The sequence below is a fragment of the Parasteatoda tepidariorum genome, chromosome 3 (genome assembly GCF_982258835.1).
Source record: "Parasteatoda tepidariorum strain Cologne lab strain chromosome 3, Ptep-v5.0, whole genome shotgun sequence".
Classification (NCBI taxonomy): domain Eukaryota; kingdom Metazoa; phylum Arthropoda; class Arachnida; order Araneae; family Theridiidae; genus Parasteatoda; species Parasteatoda tepidariorum.
The window spans coordinates 91,898,899-91,912,885 of record NC_141757.1 but is presented as its reverse complement, the minus strand read 5'-3'; the positions used below and the strand labels follow the sequence as shown (position 1 = coordinate 91,912,885).

The 13,987-nt window shown below is 25.2% G+C and overlaps 1 protein-coding gene across 2 annotated transcripts in view; it reads left to right on the top strand.

Annotated features, from left to right (window-relative positions):
• LOC107438342 (uncharacterized) overlaps positions 1-13,439 on the top strand; it is a 47,208-nt gene extending 33,769 nt beyond the window's left edge. For both annotated transcript variants that reach the window (XM_071182974.2, XM_043043602.3), the window contains exons 16-21: positions 428-483; positions 2,084-2,250; positions 3,517-3,786; positions 8,255-8,346; positions 10,065-10,232; positions 12,020-13,439. In XM_071182974.2, the coding sequence (XP_071039075.2) occupies positions 428-483; positions 2,084-2,250; positions 3,517-3,786; positions 8,255-8,346; positions 10,065-10,232; positions 12,020-12,172 (906 nt within the window). In that variant the 3' untranslated portion in view covers positions 12,173-13,439. The remainder of the gene's footprint in view (positions 1-427; positions 484-2,083; positions 2,251-3,516; positions 3,787-8,254; positions 8,347-10,064; positions 10,233-12,019) is intronic.
• The last annotated feature ends 548 nt before the right edge of the window (positions 13,440-13,987 follow it).

The window sequence follows — 13,987 nt, the reverse complement described above, 5'->3', positions numbered from 1 at the left end:
CATTAAGATTGTGTTCCAGAACGTTGAAGTCATTTAGTTGAAGTCATTCAGGATGGTCAGTTTTTTTTGGTGCACTGTGCATTAAGTATATCTTGCTAAACTTCTGTAACTTGATCCATCTTAGTGTTCACTTTACTTTATATTTGCTTTAAAATATTCTTTAATATTTTTTAAAATGATTATTTTTACACTTGTTTGAAGTCACCCCCACAAACCATTAAGATTGTGTTCCAGAACGTTGAAGTCATTTAGTTGAAGTCATTCAGGATGGTCAGTTTTTTTTGGTGCACTGTGCATTAAGTATATCTTGCTAAACTTCTGTAACTTGATCCATCTTAGTGTTCACTTTACTTTATATTTGCTTTAAAATATTCTTTAATATTTTTTAAAATGATTATTTTTACACTTGTTAATTTATTTTTTCCAGTCGCCTGATAGAAATTCTGTCTATGATATCTTTATCAATCCTTCAGAAAGTTTCCAGTAAGTAATAGTTTTGCTTCATATAATAAACTTTTTATTCACACAGAAAGCACACTTAAAGGCTGCACATACTGAAAAAATAAAAATTAATGAAAGGAATGAAAACTAGTACAACCTCGTTGTCGTGTACAACAATAAAGTTATTCCAATAGTAGTACTTCTTAGATTTTTTCTATATTATAAAACAAGTAAACTATAGCATATTTAAGCAAATAATAATTTCTGTACTCTTCTGAATTTAATAATATTATATTTTTATAATAATTATTCTAATTAATATTTAATAATTATTTCAAGCAATATGAAAAATTATTTCTAGCAACACATATATCAGAAAAGTACCAGTAAAATGCATTTTTTTTGTGTAAATATTATTAAAACAAATTAACTTTTAAAAATTTAATGTTTGAGTAATTATTCGGCATTTTTACAACTTTTTACCTTTATTTATTTCAATATTTTCAGATAAGGCATGTCTCATTTATTTTGAATTTTCTTAAAACATTTTTTTTAAAAGTTTGAATTACAATTTTTGCATTAAATCCACTATATATTTTTAATTCATTCTTAGAATATTAAAATCATGAGTTTTATTTCATGTGTTTGTCTTTCGATAACATAATTAACAAGCAAGTAAAATCTTATAATTGTCACACTTTTTCAACAAAATAATAATATCAAACACATAATTAGATTTTACTTGATTAAAAGCTTCACTTCAAACGTATACAAATTGGGGATAACATTCGACACTTTTTTGTGCTCAAAAACAAGTGTCCATTTTCAGGACTTTTCAGTCATTTATATGTTTTATTTTTGAAGTGAATGATGTTTTTAATCAAGCAATATCTTACCACTTCAGCTTCTTTTGATTATTTAACTAATATAATTGGATTGTGTAGCAGAATCAATGTATGATAATATAACAACCTATAAACACATGATTTGGTTATATTAATTTATTAATTACCACATTGATTTCTTATTTTATTTAGGAGATTATTAAAAAATCTACTGTAACTTATATTTTACCATTAATTTTTAACCTACTTAAGATCATAGGATATCATAGTTTTGTATGGCCGACAGTTTATACTTAAGAATATTATTTTGCCAGTTTATTTTTGAGTATATATTAATTTATGTAATTAAAGTATACACTTTAATGTGACAAATTAGACAGTTTTTTTCCCAATGTATCGAAGTCAACTTAATCATTAGTTGTAATGCTGCCAGTTGCTTTTGAGAAAAAAAAGAGCTTAGTAAAAAACATTTAGTGACATTTTATAGAGTTTGTAAAAAGCATTTTAATATTGTATAGAAATTTTTACAAACTGGTTACAAATCATCTTTTTTTCTTTCTCTGTAAACTGTTAAGAGTAAATTCTAACCTATTCTTAGGATTTGAGTATTTTCAATATTTGAATTTTTTTTCCACATAATTTATTTAACCACTAAACTAACTCTTCACTTAATTAAAGAAGAAATTGATTTTTTAAGGATTATTTTATTCATTACATAAATTATTATGGATTTATGAAATTTTGCCCATATTATTTGTTGATTAAGTTAAAATCATTCTCAGAGAAATATTTTTTAGGTCTAATAACAAGGAAAAAGATTGCAACACTACTCTGGATGATTTTTGTGCCATGATCCGTCATAACTCTTCCGGTGATGATCTGATTGATGATTCTATGTGCCAATCACCTCCAATGACATTGTTAGAAGAAATGAAAGCTGCTGTTGCAGCCCGCCAAGCTCGAAGTAATTAAACTGTTTTAGTATTATTTTATGATTAGTATTATTTTATTATGAGGAATTTTGCCACAGTTATGTTCTTTAATTTTATTTAACTAATAAATTGAAAAGTATTTCTAGTTGTATTTTGTTCATGTAAAAATCAGATGAAGTTTATTCCTTATTATCTTAAATAGTGAAATGAAAATTGCAAAAGTTTTAGAATTCTTTATGTTACAACTTTCAAAATTGTAATTTTCGATGTATAATTTTTTCTGAGAAAATTCACTATAACTGTATTATCTTTTTAAACAATATAATCAGTAGCCAAATTACTGTCTAAATATGTTTTTAAGTTGTAGTTCATTTTTATGAAATAGATATTTTTGCACTTGCATAGTATTTTCAAGATTCTGAAATTCAAATTTTTTTAATTAAAATTTATACAAACTGCAATTTAAAATATAACATACATAATTTATAAAAAAAGTATTTTTAAAAAACTAGTTTTTTTTATTCCTTTCAAATTTTACACCATTTTTATTTAATTTTAAAATTTTAATAATAATTCCATTCAACTTATAGGTAAAGAAGTTTCTCAAATAATAATGATCAATCAAATTTATTAGTGTTTTGCATTCACAGTCTTTCTGGCAATTTAGGATTTTATAAATTTTTGAAACATTTTTGTCATTGTTTTAGGGCAATTTAGCTCAGCATCTTAGAATCATGAGAATATCAAAAAACTGCCTACTCGAAAATGATATAGGAACAAATCATTTTTCCAAACGAGTGAATTTGTCTTAAAAACATTTCAATAGTTTCTTATCAGCATTATTCTTATTCTTATTACTTCAAAAAATATTAAACTTGTGGGGTAAAATTATGGGAATTTTTTCCCGGGTCACCACCAAAAAGAAATAAGTCAAGGAATTTTATCATTGTGAAAAATTAAGATAAATGCCAATATATTCAACTGAAATGCCCAAAATTTCCTAGGAAATGAACAACTATATGTTTGAGGTACCTTAAAGTTCAATATTTTTTTCCAAAAAAATTGGATTTGCAAAAAACATTTTTTATTTTCTATCTTAAATGGCACATATTAGTGTTTAGTAAAATATTTTATGTTTAAGAATAAGGCCTAACTGAATAAGGCCTTTTTTTTTTTGTTGACAAATTTTATTGAGTTAAACCCATCCAATCCTGATAAAAACATATTTAAAATGCATTATTTGCTAAAATGTTAAATTTTTTACTAGCTAATATTTATATTTCTTTTGCATGTTTTAGTAAATCAAAGTGCTTCTTCAGATGACATATGCATGTTTGATCAACTTGATTTTAGCCACGCCCAAGTAATGACATCACAGTCTTGCGAAGTAATATCTCAATCTTCATTTGAAAGTTATACAAAAGTAGAAACAACCTTTAGTCGTGAAGTTTCTCATTCACAGTCATCATTGTATTCTACATCTAGTCAACAAAATCCATCTGTCAAATCTCAAGGCAACTCATCAGATGTCTCAGTTTCAGATCACTCTGTTACTGCAAACAATGCTGGTAATAACAATGTATTCTTTTACGAACAGTGGAACCTCTCAAGTGCGACCTTTCTCCATCCCACAGTAAACTTAGTACAGTAGGGAACCGATTATCCGGAACGATCGGGACCATCGCTATTCCGGATAACTGATTTTTCCAGTTTTCTGAATCGCTAGAAAAAGCCGTTTTTTTATTGCTAAACCCAACTAAAAAAAAAAACAAATTTTTTTTTGTGGAAATAATCTTAAAAAGAAGGAAAAACGATGAAGTAATACACTAATGATTATTTCCAAAATGATGGTAAGGTAAACATCTTTCAAAAAAGAAAGAAAAATCCTAAAATCTTATGAGGAAAAAGAAATTTTTTTAAAAAAAATGGCTGGAAAATGTATCGAATTTTGTTCCGGTTTTTTGGTTTACCGGTTTTCTGATTTCCAGATTACGGGTTCCGTACTGTAATATATTTGCAGAAAATTAATTGCTTTTAATTATTAAAATTTGTTCAAAAATAAAAAACTAATACTTTTTTTTTAAAAATCAATTTTTATATCAAAAATAGATTTATCAAAAATAAATAAATGAAAAAAATAAAAAATAAATATACATTGAAGAAAAATGTTTGTTTAAATTTTTTTTAATATTATTATATTAAAGCTCATTTTAAAATAAATTTTAATAACAAAAAATGCTTGCAAATGGAAAATATAAAAAAATTAGATACATATTGCGTAATATAAATTCACATTAAATATTTTAATTGCAGAAAATTCATAAGGTTTAAGCTAAAGCCTAAAAAAAAAAAAAACGTTATAGTTCAAAATAGGATTCAATAATTATTTGGTAATAAACTTTAGTTATTATTTCTTTTTATTGAATGATTAGATTTTTTATACAGTAAACATTTTCTTTTTTTTTTCTTAATAAAATCATTTAAGCAACAAAAATTTGAAATCAAAATTACAAGCAGTGAGCGGTTAAAATTCACGTTTTCTTCCACTTTGCAATAATATTGTATTATAATATTGTATCCCTCAACTTAGTAATAATATTGCATTATAACTAGGGATGTAACAAATATTCTGCTCTTTTGTCAAAAATTTAGTTGCATGAATGATTGGCCAAATATTCGGCAGAGTATTTTTTGGAAAAGTATTTTTCTATTAAGATTTTTTTTTTGGAATTTGTGTAGACATAATAAAAAATCTGAAATCGTATTTTTAACTATATTAGGTATAGTAGTTTTTTCACATTTTTGTGATGTTTTAAAATTAATGTGCTTGCAAATTTATCTTCTGGAAGATAAATAAAAAAATGAAATTTGAGGGATTGTAAGTAGATTACTTTATGTTAAACCACTTACGTACTTCTCCCTCATTTTCTAACTATAGTCAATTTCGTCATTTTTAGACACTTTTAGTTCAAATAATTGAGATGTTTTTTTTTTCTTTTTTTGGTTTCATTTTGCATGTTTTATTATAGTGTGGTATTTTAGCGGAACGTTACAGTTAGACTATTTGTTTATTGTCAGTTTTTTCCTGTGCTGTAATGTATATAAAACGGTAACATAGAAAACTGTGATTTTTAATGTTTGTTTTAAGAACTAAGAATAATTTTTTTCCTGTTTTTTTCTTTTGTTCTTTCTAATAGATTTTCATTTATCAGCATTTTGATTATGACACAGCATTTTTTAAAGATCGTTTCCAATAAACTTTATTTTGTAAAAAATTTTTTTTTCTAAAAGTGTGGCAATGTGAAAAAGTTAAGTTTTTCAGCATTAGATTTTCATTAAAAAAATTTAGAATGTTTTTTGTTATTGTTATGTTGTTTTATTATTGTGCAGCAATTTTTAAAGCGCCTTTGTTAGATTTTTTCTTCGTTAATTTTTTCTCGAAAATCGGAAAACTAAGATTTTCTACTTTAAAATTCCCTTTTGAGAATTAAGATCGATTTTTATTTTCTCTATTTCGAATTTGTATATTATCTTTAGTTTTTAGTGGTGTTTTTATGATAGCACTGCATTCTTAATAGTGTTTCTGATAGGCTTTATTTTTAACTTTGTTTCATGAATAGGTTTTTCCAGAAATATTATTTTTAGTGTTGAAATTGTGGTTTAAATGTTGCTATGCTGCTTTTATTTAAATGCACGATTAGAAATTCATATGTCGTAATAACATAGTAGTAAAAATAATAGGATCAAAATCATGTGGAAAAGCATAGAAATAATGGCAAAGTTTGCCATTATTTCTATGAATTCTATTTAGAAAAAAAAAATTAAAAATGACTTAAATTTACAAGAAAATAAGCACAAATAAAGTGTGTCAAAAGGGCTATTATAAAGCGTGTCAAAAGGGCTATTAAAAATTTGAATGCTGTATTAAAAATTTTTGAATTTTTAAAACTACGTGGGAATGCATAGCACAATTGCCCCTAAAAATTGTTGTAAAACAGAAAGAAATAATTGCAATAAAATATAAATAATTACTTAAATTTACAATGAAGTCGGCATTAAAAATATGTGTCAAAAATGATTATTTAAGTAGGAGATTTGAAACTCGCATATGGTAATAATATTGTAATAAAAAAACGTGATATTTGAACTTGAAATACGTGGTATCTCAACTCAAAAAGCGAAAATAACTGCTTTAAAAAATCATTTAGGTTTTCATTAACATCGCCACAAAACGTGCAAAAAAGTGATTATTTAATGTTGGGATTCAACTTCAAGATTCATATCACATTAAAAATATCAAGATTTTCAAAACGTTATGAAAATACGACGTTTTTATGAAAATACGACGTTTTTACTGCTGAAAAATAACTAGGGATTCTAGAGGAAATTAGCACAAATATAATGCATCAAAAACTGATTACTTAAATGTGCAATTTGAAACTCAGGTGTCGTAATAATATCTACGTAAAAATACAGGATTTTCAATTCATGTGGAAAAGCATAGAAATTACTGTTTAAGAAAATATTTTGGATTTCTGATAAAATCGGCTTGAAGAAAGTGCGTTTAAATGTGATTATTTAAATTTGTGATTCAACTTCGAAATTCTTATTATTTTCGTATTCATAATATCAAAATTTTTTAAAAAAACTCCACACATGGAGATCGGTATTTGTAAGATTGAAAGGTCTCTTCGATTTATGATGAAATTGGTAAAAATAAAGCTAGTCTCAAGAACTGATCACCGAGATTTTAACTTCGCATATCATTGTCGTATTAAAACTTTGGGTTTCTTTAAACCTTGTGGAATTCCATACAATAACTGCTGAAATGCGATTTTAGGAATAACATAGATTTACTATAAAATCTGTGAAAATTAAGGGTGTCAGGAAGTGATGACTCAAAAGTGCGATTTAAAATTTTACACATTCTCTTTTTTTAATTATTTTTGAATAAATTTAAAAAAATTTCATTGTGTTTAGGAGTTCCCACGGGCCGCAAGCTGTGCACCCCTAGTTTACTGCATGTTATATCGCACAAAAATATTTAATTTTATTATCTGTCATTATTTGTACATTAAATATCCATTTGCAAGATGTCTAATCTCGCTTTGTTCTGAATCTTTGCACTTTTGCCATGTGCAGTCATGCTTTCATGATCTGCTTACCTTCCTTTCCTTTTATTTTTTTCTACTTTGGCTGACTGCTTTTATTAACCACTTGGTACTTTAATTTTAGTAATAGATTACAAAAATTTCATATTCCTTTACAACTATTTTCAAAAATTCAAACTTGTCTGTGACTTGTCTATTAAGCAGTGACTATTAGGAAAACTAAGCTTAATCTAACAAATAATTAGCACAATTTGAAAATATTAAATGTAATTAAATTTTTACAAGAACTTTTTGTTTAAATTTAATTTGAATTTTATGCAATCATGCATCAGTTTTGCTCCTCAAAAGGTGGGAAAACAGATATTTATGCTATAAACCCAATAACGAAATTAAAAAGAAAGGTTTAACTTGCATATGATAATATTAAAGTAAAATCCTTTTATTTTAAAGAAAAAAACTACAGAATTGTTATTTATTGTGTTCTGATTTTATACTTAAGTTTATTCAAATGAAAGTACCATATCATCACAGGTACTTTGCAGGCAAATTGAACAATATCCTGAAGAGAGGAGTTCAACAATATACGTTAAAGAGTCTTTTTTTTTTCTTTTCAGTATCAATTATGAAAAAAAGAAACTGTCTTATTTTTAAATGTCAATAGAAAAATATTTTCTTTTTATCGTTAATTTTTACTTGTATTTAGACATTTCTGCTAATAATTTTTTAAAAATCTGCACTGGTAAATAATCTGCAGATGATGTGATAGTTTGCTGCCCCCACTGCCCTGCTGGGAGGTGTATACACATAGGAATAGAATACAAATACAATCTTAAAGATAAAAATAAAAATATTTAATCTTTAATCTGTACTTTTCATTAATTTTTTTTGTTAAATGATTAAATGATATTTATTTATTGATTTTCAGAAAGTTGCGTATCTCTTTTGTCAAATGATAGTAATATTTCAGAGCCTTCCTATCATAACTCTCAAACTGAAAGTGCAACTTCACTTTGTTTGGTAAGTATTAATTGCTGTTGTTTATTTATTCCAACATGTTGATTCCTAACTTTATATTTACATAAACTTATTAATAAACTAATTTATTGTGTTGATATGATTGCTTTTCGAAGCAAATAATTTTTTTAGAAATTGCACCGGTTTATCCTATCAGTATGTTACTTTGCTTCATATTTTTACTAAATTTTGCCATATGTGTTCGTAGACAAGCATTTTCTTTAAAATAGCTTTACATTCATTACAAGATAAAAAAAACATGACTTCGATGCTTAATATAGTTAACTTTAGTTGTGTTATGTTGGGGATAACTGATTTATTATGCATTGAAAAGAATTAACGCTGATTAAAACTATTTTTCCAAGCTTCTTCAATGATATAGAACTGTTGCTCCAATGGTATTAAATGATAATTTTAGCATTGAACTATCAAATATTAAACACTTTTTGAAGTTTAATTATTGTTTTTATGTTGTTAATTACTATTGTAGCTTTTCTTCTTTCTGTGCAATTACTTTTCATTATTCTTTTCATAATTTTTGCTTCATAATGAAATAATCTTTTTTAAATTTTGTAGTTTATTGTCTTCAGAGCAACTTTATCTTGTGTAATTGATACTTTATAAATAAAATAAAGGAAAAATATATAATATTCATATGGAGTGCAGATTCAATAACAAAACCAAATATTTTTATTAACATTAATTATATAAAAATTTCAATTTTCAAGAAATTTTTTTGGTAGCTCTGTTGTCATGGTTTGGCATTTTAGCATCCTAAGTTCTTAAAAATTGAGCATTTAAAGTACTGAAGGTACGAAATTTTATTGAATCTTTAATCTTTTAAAATTGAATTTTTTTTCTTATGTTTACCTACAACAAATTGCTCTACACTTAAACCAGCAAGCATACTATATTCTAATTTTAAAAAAAATGATGAATGAACTGAAAAATACCATCTAAGTAAAATTACAAACCTATTAAAACTTTTAGTTTTTTGGGGAATTTTAATGATAATTAAAATTAGTTTTTTTATAATATAATCAGGGCTTCCTTGGGTCTGGGAGAATCTGGAATTATCCAGGAATTTTATTTTAACTCTGAAAAGCAGGTAATTGTCAGGAAAAGTTGCAATTTTTTACAAGAAACCCGAAAAATTCTTATATCATTCCCGGAAAATAACTAGTCTTTGAATTAATAGTAACAGTAACATAAATAATTCTAACATCTATTATAATTATTTATTGTAAAAATTTCACATTTCAGTCTAATTGATACATTTTCATTCTCATTCAGTGATATTTTATTGCTTACAAAATTTAATTTTTGGCATTACAAATAAATAAATTAAAAAAAAAAAAAAAAAAAAAATAGAAAAAAAAAATCTGAGTTTTCTGATGAAAAATTGCATGGTTCATATAAAGTATGGTCTGAATTTTGTTGAAATTTACCTGATATACCTGAAAAAGTTAGTGAATCATTATTCTCAAGAGTTTCATTATTCTCAAGAGTTGAAGAATGTTTGTCAAAGAGGGGTCAACTGTCAAAGGGTAACTTTGGCTGAATTCTCTGCTGCTATGGTGGGGGATTAGAATATTTACACCATTCATTTATTTTAGCAAACAAGATGTGTGATATTTCATATTGTTCTTTGGTTTCTTTTCAGTTAAATTTTTCTTGAATTTGCAATTAGTGGATATTTGAAATTTATTTCTTCATTTCAGGATGAGAAAACTCCGACTGCCCTTTTATCTGAACCAGTTAATGAGTGGAGTGCTGAGCAAGTAGCTCTTTGGCTGCAAGCACTTGGTTTTGATCATCATGTTCCCCAATTTTTAGCCTCTGACATAACAGGCCAAATTTTGCTGCAGATTGATAGTTCACGATTAAAAGTAAGTTTTAAATATCTTAGTGATGCATTATTTTGTTCTAGAAATAACCTTTAGAGAAGATTTAATAATTATATTGTCGGACACACACTCTAAATATTCTGAATGGGCATATATTTTTTTATTCTCTTATGCCTGGCTAGGAGTAAATATTTAGTCAGAATTGCATCAGAAAACACCAATTTAATGCCTTTTTCAGAGTTGGTTTATTTTTAAAAATATATGAAATTAGGTTATCTTATTTTTTATTTATTATTTTAATTATTCATTTTTTTATTAAGCAAAATAAGCCCTAATTGCTGCAAATAAAAAGTAATTAATGTAAAAGTTGAAATATGAAAGCAAAAAGGAGAGTGATATTGTTATAATAATTCAAACTAAATATCTGCATGAAATCTTTTATGAAATTCAACAATGTCAAAACAGATGATTCTTTTTACTTGTAAAATTTGATTAAAATCCGTTCCTACTTAATTTCGTATTTCCTTTTACTGTTTTGTCTTTCTGGTAAGTAGGAAGTAGTAAGTAATTGCATTAAGTTCCTTTAAATGAACATTTATGTTTTTATTAAAAAGCATTCCAGACTCACCTTTTAAGCCTTCCTATTGATGAGTTTTTAAAATTGTTAAATAAGAAAATATAGAGGGCATTATGTCATCATTCTTATGATATACTTGTTTTAATAATAAGCTATATTTATCTGAATTGTTAAATTTGAGCTGATTTAAATTTTTTAAGATTTAATTAAAATTGAAGCATTCTTTTAAAAGTTCTGTTTATTGTAAAAAAATTTGTATAATTATCCTTAAAACTACATAAAATTATGGCGAAGTAGTTTTTATGTAAGTTTAGGTGAGAAAAAGTAGTATAATGGCGAAAAATATAACGTGTTTTAAAACTAATGTACTGTACAATAAAAACATTTGAAATTACCCTAGAACAAGTATTAAAGACATATACAAGCTATCTTAGGTTCATGCTTGTGGTTCTAATTCTAGAAAACTATTTCTTATGAACACACTAGGCAAATATCAATTATAATTTGAAAACAAAATACTGCTTTTAAAAAAATATAAAAAAATCAATAAATGTAGAGTGTACAGAACATTATAAAAAATAAATACCATATTCAATCCTGTAAAATCATGTACAATAGAAATGTTTGCTTTTTAATATAATTAGAGTCATACAAAATTCATGCAAACAATAAATATTATAGCATTTCAAATTATGAAGAGCATGTTCAATCGAAAGTTGTTGTGGAAATTATTACTTTTAATATTTTTTTTGGCAGCATTGGAAGTAGAATTCTGTTTTCCAGTTTGTGTGTTTCCCACCTAAAAAAAGCTAGGTTTCGCTATTTCTCTGGTTGTTTGGCTGTTCTTTGAGTAGGAAAAAGGACATAAAAGGAAATTAATTTTTTTTGGGGGGGGGGGGAATAACCGAAAGGTAGTACTATTGTCTTTAAAAATATTTTTAGCACATAGTCTTATTTAAAATTTAATCCTCTGAGCGTTAGTCACGACTTTTTCAAAACTTTCAGTTGCAGTCTTCCCTGCATCAAAAAACAAGTCTGCATTTGAATAGGAAAATAATGCATATCAGGAAAATTTCTTCATAATTTCCCACAAGGGCTCAGTGATTGGAGGGTTAAGATGTGTCGTAGCATTCATTAGAAACTAAATATTTTTGATTTTATTTAAAATGTTACTAAATTATATATTTTTGGAGAATTCTCATATCAATGATTGGTATTTAGTTTTAAGCATTTTTTAAATTTTTTATTCTAGGTTCTGGGTGTGTTAAGCAGTGCTGAAAGAAGTATTATAAAAAAGAAAGCAAAAGAAATGCGATTGCAACTAGAGAAATTGCAAAAAAGCTTAGAAAAGGAACAAAAAGTAAAAGATAAATTATGGAGACGAAAATCATCTGGGAAAAAATAAATATTAAGTTTCTTAATTTGTTATGGGAAATTTATTGTACATAAAATTTGTGGATATATACTTAATAGATTCACATAAAAGTTTGTGAATTGAAAGTTTTGTGTGTAATTGTTATGCATGATAATTTTAATGCTGAGCAAATATTTTTATAAGTACAAGGTGTAATACCTTATAAGAACATTCCAGATTTTGCATTTGTGATATAACACTATTTTTTGAATGATTTTTTTTCATTATCTTTCTTTGGCTTGTGAATTGACATATCTCAATGACTATTTTTGAAGCTTAGTGTTTTATGTAATCATTAAATAATGAATCAAACACAATATTTTATGATGGGAAAAGTTCCTGTATTGTATTATTAAATTGACGCTTTTTTGTAATTTTGCAGCTTAATTTTTTTTTTATTTGATTTTAAATGTCTGAATTGGGAGTTTGTTTTCTGTGTTAAATTTTTTTTAAAGTTTTTCTTTTAAATGTTTATGAGTGAGCACCAAATAAAATTCTTGCGCTTGTTCATGGTAATATGAAGTTATAAATTATAACTCTCAATAATTTTTACAACAATATATACGTATATTGTGTCTTTTAGTCTTGTTCTTAAACTTAAGCTAAATTAAGTTTTAGTATTTAGTTGAAATTTAGCTTTTGCTGCAATTTTTAAAAATAAGAAATTCCTTGTTTTTTAAGCATGTGTCTTGTTTAAATGATTCATCCATGACTTAATGATTAATTATAAATATAAAAAAAATTAATTGTATAAGTGAATCTATAAAAAAATTTTAAAACCAAGCCTTTAAATTACTTATACTAATATTAAAATTATATATAAAATTAAATTTTCAAATTTATATCTAAAAAAGCTAAACAAATTTTCAATTTCTAATTTTTAAAAAAATAGAGTGTGCAAATTATGTTGTTTACTCGAAATTTACTCTTAAAGTACAATATAATTCGCATTGAATTTGTTCATAATATGTTTTTATAAGTATGATGTCTGATAAATTTTGAGACGATATGTATATGTGTTTTATAATATTTTTCAAAATCTTAAACAATAAGTTTTTATATTTAGTTAAATTTTGTAAGATAAGGAAAAGTTTAGTAGCTTTTTAAATTCTATTAACTTAAAAAAAAAAAAAAAAAAAAAAAGGAAAATGCCAATTGTGCTACTTTTAGAAGTTATATACCCTTAAGCATGCATCAAGATTAAGTTACGTTTTAATGCATTAATTATAAATATAATTTAAAACAAACCTGTAGCAAATATCTAATTAAGTTAATGTTTTGGAAAATCAAAATAAATTTATCAAGTTTATAATTTCAGTTTTAATTCATTAGTGATAAACACAAATATATATTCAGTAATAAATGATAATTAAAACACTAAACTTTTAAATCACTGTTTTGAAAAGTTGAAAGGACAAATTATACCTATTTTGTGCTTAATTATGAGCTAAATTGTATTACATCAATTATGTTGTAAATTTTTTAAGTAAAATTTTTTTTAATTTAAAAATTTTTTTTCCATGTAATTTTACTCATTCTTTATTGAATGGAAATTATCTCAATACATTTATTACATCTTGTTTCTGTAAATATCTCTCTATTTAAAAGCCATTAGAGTATTCCTATTTGTTACTCTGACAATGTATAAACTGTACATACACCTTTACTCTTTTAAAACTGCTTATTATTCTAAAATTTGTTAAAAAATGACAGCTAGCTATATAATTACTTTAAAAAGAGCTGTATGATTCTTTCATTTGAAAATATAGAATCGCAGTCAGAGAAGTATATTTTGATAAAAACTTT